The sequence below is a fragment of the Harpia harpyja genome, chromosome 25 (assembly GCF_026419915.1).
Source record: "Harpia harpyja isolate bHarHar1 chromosome 25, bHarHar1 primary haplotype, whole genome shotgun sequence".
NCBI classification, from domain to species: Eukaryota; Metazoa; Chordata; class Aves; order Accipitriformes; family Accipitridae; genus Harpia; species Harpia harpyja.
The window spans coordinates 784534-797951 of NC_068964.1; the positions used below are offsets into that span (position 1 = coordinate 784534).

The window sequence follows — 13418 nt, forward strand, 5'->3', positions numbered from 1 at the left end:
CTTCCCAGTGCCCCCCCAGGCGGTTCCCGGTGCCCCCCCCGGTGCCCCCCCCCCCCCCCGGTGCCATGCGCAGCCGCCGCCGGTCCCGCCCTCGCTCGGGTTTCGCTTTCCGAGAAACGGCGGCGGCTGCCGGGAGAGACCGGGACCGAGACCGGGACCGGGACCGAGACTGAGACCGGGACCGGGACCGGGACCGAGACCGAGACCGAGACCGGGACCGGGACCGAGACCGGGACCGGGACCGGGACAGAGACCGAGACCGGGACCGGGACCGGGACCGGGACAGAGACCGAGACCGGGACCGGGATCGGGACCGGGACCGGGACCGAGACCGAGGTCGGGACCGGGACCGAGACCGAGATTGAGACCGGGACAGAGACCGAGACAGGGACCGGGACCGGGACAGAGACCGAGACCGGGACCGGGACCGGGACCGGGACCGGGACAGAGACCGAGACCGGGACCGGGATCGGGACCGGGACCGGGACCGAGACCGAGGTCGGGACCGGGACCGAGACCGAGATTGAGACCGGGACAGAGACCGAGACAGGGACCGGGACCGGGACCGGGACAGAGACCGAGACCGGCACCGGGATCGGGACCGGGACCGGGACCGAGACCGAGGTCGGGACCGGGACCAAGACCGAGATTGAGACCGGGACAGAGACCGAGACAGGGACCGGGACCGGGACCAGGATCGGGACAGAGACCAGGACCGGGACCAAGACCGAGACCGAGACCAGGACCGGGACAGAGACCGGGACCAGGAGCGAGACCGAGACCGGAACTGGGACCAGGACCGGGACCGAGACCAGGACCGGGACAGAGACCGAGACCGGGACCGGGAAAGAGACCGGGACTGGGACCGGGACCGGGACCGAGACCGAGACCGGGACCGGGACCGGGACCGGGACAGAGACCCGGGAGCAGAACCAGAGCAGGGACACCGGCACCAGGAGTACACCAGGACTGGAGCGGGGCACACCAGGAGCAGAACCAGGGGCGCACCAGGTGCCACCAGGACCGAACCAGAGCAGAACCGGGACTGGACCTGAGCAGAACCAGAGCAGACCGGGGGCACACCGGGTGACACCAAGACCGGACCGGAGCAGAACCGGAGCAGACCAGGGGCACACCAGATTACACTGGGATTGAACCGGAGCAGAACCGGAGCAGACTGGGTGACACCGGGACCAAACCGGAGCGGTGATGGGGGTGACCACAACCCAGCAGCTCCTGACCCTGCTGAGCCCCGAGCGCCGGCGCTGCGCGGTGATGGCAGCGCTGATGACGGCCTCGGTCCTCGGTACCGGAGGGGGGGCGGCACCCAGCTTTGGGGGGGGCAGCACCCAGTGGAGGGGATGCTGTGAGCTATGGCGGGGGGGGGAGCAGCACCCAGCTTTGAGGGGGGCAGCAACGAGCTTGGGGGGGGGTCCAGCACCCAGTGGGGGATGCTCTGAGCTTTGGGGGGGGGCAGCACCCAGTTTGGGTGGGCAGCACCCAGTGGGATGGGGGAGGGCAGGTGGGTGCATCCCCAGCCCCTTGAGGTCACACTGTGGGGTCCCCATCACCCTGGGGGGTGGGTGACACAGACCTGGGGGGGGGGGGGGGGGCCGTCACCCTAACGCCGAGTCCACCCCTCCTCCACCCTGGCAGGGGAGGTGGCCGTCCCTTACTTCATGGGGCACGTCACCGACTGGGTGGCCAGCGAGGACGAGGTGGCGGCCGCCTGGTCCATGGCCGTGCTGGGGCTCAGCAGGTAGGACGGTGACACCGGGAATGTCACACGGGGTGATGGGTGACACGCATGTCCCCACGCTAAGCCACTCTGGTGCCACCACCGCAGCGCTGTCACCGAATTCGCCTGCGATGTCACGTACACGAGGACATTGAGCCGGGTGTTGGGACGTCTCCAACGGCGTGTCTTCGCCGCCGTCCTGCGATGGGATGTCACCTCCCTGCAGGCGATGGGGACTGGGGCAGTGACGGCGCGGGTGACGGGGGACGTGGAGGCCACCCACGCGGCGGTGGCCGAGGTGCTCATCATCTTGCTGTGGTACCTGGCACGGAGCGTTTTTCTCCTGGTTGCCATGGCATGGTTGTCACCCCGCCTGGCCTTTGTCACCCTCCTGTCACTGCCCGTCCTCCTACTGCTGCCCCGGGGCATCAGCAAGATCCAGCAGGTACCGGGGGGAGGACACATAATATGGGTCCCTTGTCCCCTCCATGTGTTCACTGTCCCCTTCGTGCACCCACTGTCCCCTCCATGTGCCCCCGTCCCCTCGCTGCACCCCTTGTCCCCTCCACGTGCCCACTCTCCCCTCCCTGCTCCCCCTGTCCCCCCTCCTTTGCGCCCGCCGGCCCTGAGGTGACACCGCTGTCCCCAGGGCTTGTCACGGCAGGTGCAGGAGGGGCTGGCGGGGGCCACCAAGGTGGCAGTGGAGACTTTCCAGGCCATGGCCACCGTCCGCAGCTTCGCTCACGAGGCCGGGGCGGCCGAGCGGTACCACCAGCGCCTGCGTCACGTCTATCGGCTGGAGAGGAAGGAGGCGGCCATCTACGCGGCCACCGTCTGGGCCAGCGGGGTATGGGGACGGGGGACACGGTGGCACAGGGGCTGGGGGAGTTGATGCCATGGGGGCGGTGGGACATGGGGATGTGGTGGCATGGGGCTGGGGGACACGGGTAGGGGGTGGCATGGGGATGGGGTGGCTTGGGGACAGGGGACGTGGGGATGTAGTGGCATGGGGATAGGAGATGTGATGGCATGGGGGTGATGGGACATGGGAACATGGTGGCATGGGGCTGGGGGACATGGGGATGGGGTGGCATGGGGCTGGGAGACATAATGGCACAGGGATGGAGGACAAGGGGACATGGTGGCACGGGGACAGGGGACATGGATGCAGTGGTATGTGGCTAAGGGACATGATAGTGTGATGGTTTGGGGACCTGGGGACATGGTGGCACGGGGTTAGGGGACATGATGTGGGGACATCAGGACACGGGGCATGGCAGCGCAGGGGCTTTGGGGCACAGGGGCTTGGTGACGGGGGGGATATGACATATCTGGGACATGGAGGGAACGTGACGGCACGGGGGAGGTGACAGAGCAAGGCTGGGACCTCGGTGTCCCTGCGGAGAGGTGGCTGCGGTGAGGAGGGTGATGGAGACACCCCCCGGCAGTGTCCCCCAGCGGTGACCTCCCTGCCATGTCCCCAGTTCTCGGCGCTGGCCCTGAAGTTGGGGCTCCTCTGCTACGGGGCACAGCTGGTGGCCAGGGGGACCATCACCACCGGGAACCTTGTCACCTTCCTCATCTACCAGATGCAGTTCACCAAGGCCTTGGAGGTAAGCCCATGGGGACGCCAAGTCCCCAACGTCCTCCCCACTGTGTCCCCAAGCCCATTCCCCATGTCCCTGCACCCTCCCCACTGTGTCCCTGTGCCAGTCCCAGTTTGTCCCCATGGCCACCCATGTCCCCATGCCCTCCCCACCACGTCCCTGTGTCCTCTGCTGTGTCCTCTGCTGTGTCCCCGTATCCTCTCTGCCACGTCCCCATGCTGGTCCCACCATGTCCCTGTGCCCTCCCATGTCCCCCCACCAAGTCCCTGTGTCCTCCCCGTCCCCACACCCTCCCAGTGGTGTCCCCATGCCCATTCCCCATGTCCCCACATCCTCCTGGACTCATCCCCATCCCTGTCCTCTGTGTCCCCACACCCTCCCGGCCATGTCCCCATGCTTGTTCCCCATGTCCCCATGCTCTCCCAGCCATGTCCCCTCTGTGTCCTCAGGTCCTGCTCCAATACTACTCCAACATGGCCAAGGCCGTGGGCTCCTCAGAGAAGATCTTTGAGTTCCTGGACCAGGAGAGGCAGGTGGCACCCACGGAGGAGCCGGAACCCAATATCGTGCGGGGCCACCTCCAGCTTGAGGACGTCTGGTTCTCCTACCCCGAGCACCAAGAGCCCATCCTCAAGGTGGGCACGGGGACAGGGCGGGGGACACGGGGACTTGATGGGGGGATGCGGTGGGGAGGGCATGGGGACATGGAGAAGGTGGGGAGGGTGTGGGGACATGGTGGGGACGTGGCAGGTGGACACGGTGGGGAGAGCATGGGGATGTGGTGGGGAGAGTGTGGGGACAGAGTGGGGAGGGCATTGGGACAGGGCATGGGGACCCAGAGGTGGTGGGGAGGGAGTGGGGACATGGCGGGGGGACATGGTGACACAGTGGGGAGGGCATGGGGATATGGACGAGGAGGGGAGGGTGTGGGGACACAGCAGGGGGACATGGGGACGTGGCGGGGAGGGCATGGGGACATGGCTTGGGGACCCAGAGGTGGTGGGGAGGGTGTGGGGACATGGCGGGGGGACACGGGGACGTGGCGGGGACGGCATGGGGAGGGCTGGGGACACTGGGGGAGGGGGCAGGGGGGGTGTCACCTCTGTCTGTTCCCCCAGGGCGTGTCACTGGAGCTGCGGCCCGGGGAGGTGCTGGCGGTGGTGGCCCCCCCGGGGGCAGGGAAGAGCACCCTGGTGTCCCTGGTCCTGTGCCTGCGCCCGCCGGGGGCCGGGCGGGTGCTGCTGGACGGTCACCCCCTCCCTGCCTGCCCGCACCCCTACCAGCGCTGCCAGGTGCCACCACCGCCCTGTGACACGACGTCCCCAGCGGGTCACCACTGCCACCCCCTGTGTCACCAGCTATCGCCAATGGGTCCTGCCCAACCCCCCCCCCCCGTCTCACCAGCTGTCCCCAGTGGGTCCCCACTGCCACCCCATTTCACCAGCTGTCCCTAATGGGTGGCCCACTGCCAGCCCCCCATGTCACCAGCTGTGCCCACCATGGCCCCACCACCACCCCGTGTCTCCAGACATCCTTCCCGTGTCCACGCCACGTCCCCACCATGTCCCAACCACTTCTCCCACCACGTCCCTCACCATGTCCCCAGCCATCCCCACCATGTCCCCAACGCATCTCTGCTGTGTCCCCAGATGTCCCTGCCACATCCCCAGCTGTCCCCGACGTGTCCCCAGTGCATCCCCGGCCATCCCCGCCATGTCCCCAGCAGTGTCCCCAGCCATCCCCACTGTGCCCCCGCCGTGTCCCCACTGTGTCCCCAGGTGTCCCTGCCATGTCCCCAGCAGTGTCCCCGGCCATCCCCACAATGTCCCTGCCATGTCACCGCTGCATCCCTCCTGCGTCCTCACCTGTCCCCTCCGTGTCCCTGCCATGTCCCCACTGTGTCCCCAGCCATCCCCGCCACGTCCTTGCGATGTGCCCTCCCGCATCCCTGCCACATCCCTCCCCAGCTTTCTGTGCCATGTCCCCACCGCGTCCCCAGCCGTCCCCTCCGCCGCAGGTGGCCGTCGTCCCCCAGGAGCCGGTGCTCTTCTCCCGCTCGCTCCACGCCAACATCGCCTACGGACCGGGGAGCTGGAGCCGGGCAGAGGTGATGGTGGCAGCCCGCCGGGCAGGTGCCCACACCTTCATCACCCGCCTGCCCCTGGGCTATGACACAGGTAGGACGTGTGTCCCCCTTCTCCGTCGCCATCCCCACGTCCCCGTGTCCCCACCCTGAGCCCCATCTCGCGCAGAGGTGGGCGAGCTGGGGGGGCAGCTCTCCGGGGGACAGCGGCAGGCGGTGGCCATCGCTCGTGCCCTGGTGAGGGACCCCGTTGTCCTCGTCCTCGATGAGCCCACCAGTGCCCTGGACAGCGAGAGCCAGCTGCAGGTAGGAGGTGACAGCCGTGTCCCCTCAGTCCCCCTGTCCGGCAGCACGCTGGTCGCTGCGAGTCGCCCTTGGTCCCCTCTTTCCATCAGCCCCGCGGTCCCTGGTCCCAGTGTCCCCCAGGTCCATGGCACCTGGGTTCCCTTGGCCGCCAGTCCTGGTGTGCCCTTGGTCCCTGGTCCCCATGTCCCCTGGGTCTCTCTCCCAGCAGCCCCCTGGTCCTGGGGGGGGTCCCCTGGGTCCCTGATCCCAGCGTCCTGTGGGTCCCTGATCCCCATGTCCCCTTGGTCCCTGATCCCCATGTCCCCTGGGTCCTTGGTCCCCATGTCCCCTCTGTCCCCACACCCCGGGGGTCCCCACTGACGATGCCGCCCGCCGCAGGTGGAGCAGGAGATCTTCGGAGCCGCAAGGGCCGGGCGCGCGGTGCTGCTGGTGACAGGGCAGGTGGCCCTGGCCATGCGGGCGCAGCGGGTGGCCGTGCTGGAGGGGGGACGACTGCACGAGCTGGAGTCCCCCAAGGAGCTCCTGCGCCCTGGCAGCCGCTACTGGTGCCTGCTGCAGGGCGGGGGACAAGGGGGGACAGCGGGGGACGGGGACACGGGGAAGGAGGGGGACGGACAGCGGGAGCTGGGGATGTGGACAGCAAGGGATGGGGACAGTGGGAGCCAGGATGGGGATACTGGGGACAGGGATGGGGACAGTGGGAGCCAGGATGGGGACACTGAGAGACGGGATGGGGACACCAAGAGCAGGGATGGGGACACCACAAACCGGGATAGGGACAGTGAGAGCAAGGATGGGAACACCGAAAACTGTGAGAAGCGACCATGACAGCTGTGATGGGGAGCAGGGGTGCCAGGCTGGGCACACTGCCATATCCCTGCTGTGTGACGGTGACCGGGCTGCCAGCAAGGCTGCTGACCAGCAGAGCTGGCTGGAGGACACAGAGGTTGAAATAAATCCTTCTGTTTGTACCCAGGATGTGTTGGGGGACGCTGGAGCTGTGGGGGGGTGTGGTGTGTAGAAAGGGCTGCAGGGATGGGGGGGTGCAGAGATAAAGGCAGCAATGGGGTGGCCAGGGGTGGGGGAGGGAGACTCTGCCCCTGTTGGGACAGAAATTTGTACAAAATAAAGCAGATTTGCTCCGCAGAGGAGCTGGCTGGGGTGCAGGGGTGGGGGAGCCACCCAGCCCGGCTGCAGGGTCTCGGGTACCGAAGCCATGCGCTCACGCTCCGGCTGTCACTGTCACTATGGGAAGCGTGTGGCACTGGCCTCGGTGTGAGATAATTAATCTGCCGGCCTCCCCCTTGTGATAGCGCAGCCAACTGTCCCTTAAACCACAGAGGCTTCACTCGCTTGAGGCCAGCACATTGTTCATGGCGATGAAGGACCTGCGCGATGGCTGCAGTGATCGGGTCAGGGCCAGCCCTCCATCACGAGGCCACCTGTACGTTGTCTCTCTCCCAATGTCCCACACACCCACCGAGCTGTGAACAGCTCACGATGACGTTCCCAGTCCACGTTTACCTGAACCACTCCAATTTTTTGCCGCCTGCTCTACTTGCTCCTTGCGTTGATGTTCTCCAGGGGCGTGGTGCTCGGACATCGACGTGATGGGGCTGGCAGCAAGGTCCTGCTGCCATAACGCAGCAGCCCAGAGAGGTCTACCTCTGTGACCATCGCTGTAGCCACCCCACAGGCCGTTGGCCACCCTCTACGAGTCAGTAGCGAGACAGAGGACTGGCCACGTTTCTCAGGCAGCAAGCTCTAGGGCCAGCTGGGTGGCTTTGACTTCTGCAGCGTCCCTCGAAAGGCGAAAGATGGAGAGAGACTTCTTACCAAGGCCTGTAGTGACAGGACAAGCGCCGTGGTTTGAAACTGGAAGAGGGGAGATCGAGATTGGACATAAGAAACGTTTCATGATGAGGGTGGGGAGGTGATGGACCTGTTTGCCCAGAAAAGTCATGGACACCCCATCTTTGGGAGTGTTCAAGGTGAGATAGGACGAGAGGAAAAGGCCTCAAGTTGTGCCAGGGAAGGTTTAGATTGGGTAGCAGGAGAAATTTCCTCACTGAAAGGGTTGTCAAGCACTGGAACAGGCTGCCCAGGGAAGTGGTGGACTCACCATCCAGCACCTCATGTCTTTCTTGTAGTGAGGGGCCCCAAACCGCACACAGTATTCGAGGTGCGGCCTCACCAGTGCCGAGTACAGGGGGATGAGCACTTCCCTAGTCCTGCTGGCCACGCCATTTCTGACACAAGCCAGGACGCTCTTGGCTGCCTTGGCCACCTGGGCACAAGGCCATGGGATACATCTCCGTATCTACAGTGGCCCACCGGTGCCTCTTTGGATCCCTGAAGTATCTTCACTCCCTTGAAGTATCTTACTTTCAAGTCAGGGGTCTGATGTGCCAGGCCATCGAATCCGTTTGTCCCTTTCACCTGCCCAGCCGGGGGCAGGACCCCTCGTCCTGATCAGAACATTCATCACCTGACTCCTGCAACTCCAAACCAAAACCCTTTTCACCCCAAGAGGAGCCCACGTCTCTCTCGCCCAGGCTGCGTTGCCGGGAGTAGTCACAGGTAGGATCCTACTGTGGTCCAGCATGGTCCTTCCATGGTACTGGGCATGAGGGTCGACCCCACGTGGATGTACGTCCACTGGATCAGGATCAGAAGGAGGAGAGGTGTCCTCAGCCCATCTACTGTGCCTGGGCAATTGCTCGACAGCAGCTGGAGCAGCAATCTTCCTGGATGGTCCCTTTTTCGCCACTGTTTTTCCCCCACAATTCTTGCTTGTGGGCTTCCAGGACCACGGGACTGCAGACCACCGCAAACACCCTCGGGTACCGGGTATGTTCCTCTCTGGTGGACCACTGACCTCGCTGGGTTACAAGATCTTCCTTGAGTAGATACTTTGCTTTCACACTCATAAGAGCCACCTCCAGAGGCCATGGCTGGCTGCCCCTCTTCCGATCCATCAATCCCACAGTCCCTAGCAATGGATCCCAGCTGCTGGGCTTCCCTACCTTCTAGTTCCAGCCTGTCAGCCCCACCATCCCAGCATCGGAGCAACCAGGGAGCAAATGTCTTCACCTGGCTGACAGACACAATCGTTCCCTGTATTTCGTAGCCCGCTCAGGGATAGGGACCAGGTCGTTCTGCCTCTGCCCCCTCTCAGGGGAAGAGTCCCCTGTGTGGACTTCACTGGGACCCCTTGACTGCAAGAGCAACTATTACAGTTCAGAGTGGAGCCCCTGGTTTAGTCGCAGTGACCGTCTGCATGACCTCAAACTGGGAGATGTTTCTCTCAGCACCCATCTGCGTGGCCTCATATCAGACCTTCTCAGTGCCCGTCTGCGTGGCCTCTGAGCAAAAGACCTTCTTCTCAATGTCAGTGTCTGTGGCCTTGGAGCAAGAGACTTTCTTATCAGTGCCCATCTGTGTGGCCTCAGACCTCGCCACCTCCACCACAAGGATGCTGATACCCAGCTAGTTCCTGAGGAAAAGCTGGCCAGTTCCCCTCAACACCCACTTTTCTCTTTTTATCGCGGAGTACGACATGATACAGCCTGCAACATCTCTCCTTAGTTTGGGTCATCTGCCTGGTTGTGTCCCCTCTCAGCAGCTTGTGCAACCCCCATCTATTCACTGGGGAAGCTGAATGAATGAGAAACAGAGAAGTCCTTGACGCTCTGCCGACGTTGTTCACATCCATCGCTGTGTTACCAACACTGTTCTGGTCACAAATCCTAAACACTGCACCGCGCTGGACTGCAATGAAGAAAATAACTCTGTCCCAGCCAAAACCAGCACAGCCATCGACCTGAGGATGCGAGCGCAGACGAGGCACCAGCTGAGGAGACACAGCCCAACACAGGATGGGGACCAGCATTTATTGTGCACGCCAGGAAATGTACGCATGTGGAAGAAATCAATTTCAACCTCAAAATTAAAGAACATTGGTAATAATTGCAGCTCTCAATTTTAAAAGTATCAGAAAATAGGATGTTCACCCTCCCAGAAGAGCCACCACCACAGCCAGGGGTGGGCAAGCGCAGCGTGACAAGCTCTCTCTGCAGGCAGCTCTCAGCCTCCTCCAGCACCTCTCTGCATCCAGCCGGCGATAGAGCAGGGGGCCGAATCCAACCACGTGCTGGCCCCGCGTGGAGCAGTTAGACGGTGAGCCCTGCAGGGACGAGAGGAAGAGACAGTGTCACCCAGGGCCACCTCCCTGTCCCCAACCCGCTGCTCTGGGGGTCTCCGTGTCCCTCTCCTGTAGCACAGTGCTGCTCTGGCTGCGGGTACCATGGGGGAGCACAAAGAGCTGGGGTGCCCCGTCCATCCCCCCTGGTCCCACACCATACCTGTGGCTGAGCTGCCAACCCCGCCGTCCGTGCCTGTGAGAGAGAAACAGCCGTGAGCTGCCAGCCCCGTCCTCGCTACGGGCACGGCGCACGTGCCAGGAGCCGGCCCGGGAGCCACGGCCGCTCTGCAGCCACTGGGAGAGCAGGATGGAGCCGTGAGCACCAGAGAGGAGACACGATCTCCTCCATACGTCCCCGCTACGGGGATTTAAAGAGGGGCAGCACAGGGAGGATGGGGGATCGGGAAATGCTGGCAGCGGCCAGAAACCTGAGCCACAAGACCGCCCCAGCACTGGGCAGCGGCTGGAGCCGGACCTGCTGCCGGTACTCACCTTCCGCCAGATCATAACCCTCCTTCTTCCTCCCTGCAGAGAGAAAGAGGCATCAGCATCCACCGTGGCCACCACGCTCAGAGGCTCCCCAGAGCACAGCGGCTCATGCCCACAGCCCCTCCGGCCCCCCAGCCCCTGCCTTCCTCCCGCACCCCTCTGCCTCGCCGGCCCCATCACTTTACCTGATTTGTACTTCCAGAAGGCGAATCCGGCCATGATGGCGATCACAAGCAGGATGGCAACAGCCACCGCCAGGATGATGGTGACCAGCTTGGACTCCGTCTCTGGGGGAGAGCAGGACCGTGAGGAGGGGAAGGGGAACCACCCCAGCCCACCACTGCTCCACGTGCCCAAGGCCACCGCGCTCACCCCACATGAAGAGGCCGGGCTTGGGCAGGCTGGCGTGCTCCACGCGGCACCGGTACTTGTCCTTCTCCTCTGGAAGGGCCTCGATGGAGGCCCAGGTGTAGTAGGTGCCATCGCTGTTGGGCGCGATGCTGCCCCACTCGGTCTCCTGGTCCCTCACCTCGCCATCCTTCAGCCAGCTGACGGTGATGGGCCGCGGGTAGAAGCCGTAAGTGCGGCAGTACAAGGTCAGGATCCCGTGGGCCTCCTTCCCTGACACTCGGACCATGGGGGGCTCTGGGGAGGGGGTGGCGGTGAGAGCCGGCACACGCACCCACAGCAGCCCGTCCCCAGGGTCCCCGTCTCGCCCTCACCTTTCCTCTCCAGCACGGCCTGCCCGTAGCTCACGTATTTCCTCAGCCACTCGATGCAGGTGTTCTTCAGGTAGTGCTTCCACTGCTCAGCGACAGTCCCGTCCTTCTCCCACTTTCTCTTGGTGATTTGCGCCGCCGTGTCTGCCGCGGTGTATGTCATCGTGTCCAAGTCGAAGGCGATGAAATCCCTCCCGTCGTAGCCGTACTGCCAATACCCCCTGGTGCTGCCATCCTCCAGGATGTCACAGCCGTGCATGTGCTGCAGCGTGTGAGCCCCTGAAACACGACCAGGGAAATGGGGCTGAGGGGCTGCTGCAGCCCTGGGCCTTCAGTGGGGCACGGACCCCCGGCAGTGCCCCCCGCCCCAACCCTGCATGACCCTTGGGGGGGATCGGGTACCGGCACGAGAGCTGCCCACCCTCCTGCCCAGGGCCCACAGCACTCAGGGTGTCACGTAAAGCCGTGACGCAGACCCCCTGCACCCAGGACGTGGCTGGGCTGGCACCCAGCCCCACGGCACCCCGGGACAGCGCGGGGCTGGGCTGGGTCCCAAATGCTGGGGCCGGGGATGATAAGGAGATGGGATGGGGTGGGGGAAGCCCCTCTGGCTCTGGGATGGGGGGCCTGAGCACCATGGGGAGGGCGAGGGCCTGGGACACTGGGGGTGGGAGCCCCTCTGGCTCTGGGGGTCTCCACTGCCGTGGGGATGGTGAGGGGCTGGGACGTGGCGGCCACTCCTGGGCTGGAGTCCTGGGCACCGTGTGTGTGTGGTGGGGGGGGGATGCGCTGGGCTGGGGTGGCCAGAAGCCCCCCCTGGATCCAGGACAGGGGATCCCAAGCACTGTGGGGCTGGGACAGGGCAGCCGGGACCCCCTCGGGCTGGGGGACAGGGTGGCTGGGAGCCCTCTGACAGTGACACCAGGCAGGGAAGGGCCGGCACAACACGGGGCAGCAGCGTGGGGCAGGGCAGGATCTTGGAGCAGGAGGGAAAGGAACTCTGTTGTCCCACCGAGCCCCAGCCCAGCCCCACGGAGCCCCACACTCACCCCTGCTCTGGTTGTAGCGGTCCCGCAGTGTGTTCAGGCTAATGCGGTCAATCTGCTGATTGCTCTGTCCTATCTGGGTCTGGGTGTCCCAGTACTGCTGGTCCAGGTTGTCCGCCATCCAGTCTGCCCGGGGCACCATCTTCCCCGTCTCACTGTCGTAGCGTACAATGAGGTTCCCGTCCACGTACCCCACAATGACAAACTGGGGCACCCCCGGGCTGGGCTCTGACATGGCAACATCGAAGTAGCGCAGGGAGTGGAATGCTGTGGGGACACAGGGAGTGGTTAGAGGTGGGGGGCAGTGGGGGGAGACAGGGGTGAGGGGTCCCAGGGGTGGGCACTGAGGCTGGGTGGGGGTCCCAGGGGAGCAGATTGGGGTGATGGGGGGGGACAGCTTCAGGGGGGATGTGGCTGGTGGGGGGATGTTGGGGGAGTGAGTTGTGTGCGGGAGGGGGGTCCTGGTTCCTGGTGCCAAGGAAAGGGGGGTCCCAGAGGTGTCCGAGGGGTGGGGACCTGGGATGCTCGGGAAGGGGGGGCCAGGGAGGTGCAAGAAAGCAGATCTGGGGGAGGGTCCAAGGCAGCAGGAAGGTCCGAGGCAGGGTGGGAGAGGTGTCCCGGTTCTCGGAAATGGGGATCCGGGGGGGGGCCCGGGAAGGGGGAACCGGAGGGGTGGGGGAGTGTTCCCAGGGGGTCCCTGGGACCGGGGAGGGGGACCGGGGAGGTCGGAAAGGGGGGGTCGAAGGGGTCCCAGTGCCCGGGAGGGTTCGCGGTGCCAAGAGAAGGGCGGTCCGGGGGGGTCCAGGGGGGTCCCGGTGCCCGGGGGTGTGGGGGGGGTCCTCCCGCGTCCCCGCCCGCGCTCACCGCTCGCCGCCCCGACGAGGACCCCCAGCCCCAGTCCCAGTCCCAGTCCCAGTCCCGGTCCCGGTCCCGGTCCCAGTCCCCGGCCCGGCCCCATCGCGCTGCTCCGCTCCTCTGCGGCCCCGCTCGGACTGTCAAACGCCGTGTGGCTCAAGCCCCGCCCCCTCCCAGCCATTGGCTCCGCTCCCTCCCGCCCGCCAATGGCAGCCTGGAGCCGCCTCGGACGTCACCGGGTGCCAGGCAGATCGCGTTCCCGCAGGTTGGAAGCGAAAGCGAAAGCGCCGGAGGAAGGGCGACGGGCGACGGGCGAAGGGGGGGACGGGACAGGGGACCCGCGGGACCCCCCCGGGACCCCGCCACCCCCC

At 65.2% G+C, this 13418-nt stretch overlaps 2 protein-coding genes across 3 annotated transcripts; one reads left to right on the forward strand and one right to left on the reverse strand.

Annotated features, from left to right (window-relative positions):
* Positions 1 to 1177: 1177 nt before the first annotated feature.
* Positions 1178 to 6633, forward strand: TAP1 (transporter 1, ATP binding cassette subfamily B member). Of its 2 annotated transcripts, XM_052774929.1 has the most exons (10): positions 1178 to 1306; positions 1657 to 1759; positions 1847 to 2183; positions 2388 to 2585; positions 3223 to 3351; positions 3795 to 3980; positions 4464 to 4637; positions 5363 to 5522; positions 5598 to 5734; positions 6113 to 6633. In XM_052774929.1, the coding sequence occupies exons 1-10, from the start codon at positions 1210 to 1212 to the stop codon at positions 6560 to 6562; spliced, it is 1971 nt and encodes a 656-aa protein (XP_052630889.1). In that variant the 5' UTR covers positions 1178 to 1209; the 3' UTR covers positions 6563 to 6633. The 2 variants fall into 2 exon arrangements, with proteins under 2 accessions (XP_052630889.1, XP_052630890.1); XM_052774930.1 differs by lacking the exon at positions 4464 to 4637.
* A 3504-nt stretch (positions 6634 to 10137) lies between these two features.
* LOC128135846 (class I histocompatibility antigen, F10 alpha chain-like) lies at positions 10138 to 13243 on the reverse strand. The gene is made up of 6 exons (XM_052774932.1): positions 13057 to 13243; positions 12196 to 12459; positions 11150 to 11425; positions 10800 to 11072; positions 10613 to 10714; positions 10138 to 10463 (listed from the first exon to the last, which is right to left on the reverse strand). Exons 1-6 carry the CDS (start codon positions 13226 to 13228, stop codon positions 10297 to 10299), a joined length of 1254 nt encoding a protein of 417 aa, XP_052630892.1. The 5' UTR covers positions 13229 to 13243; the 3' UTR covers positions 10138 to 10296.
* Between the last annotated feature and the right edge of the window lie 175 nt (positions 13244 to 13418).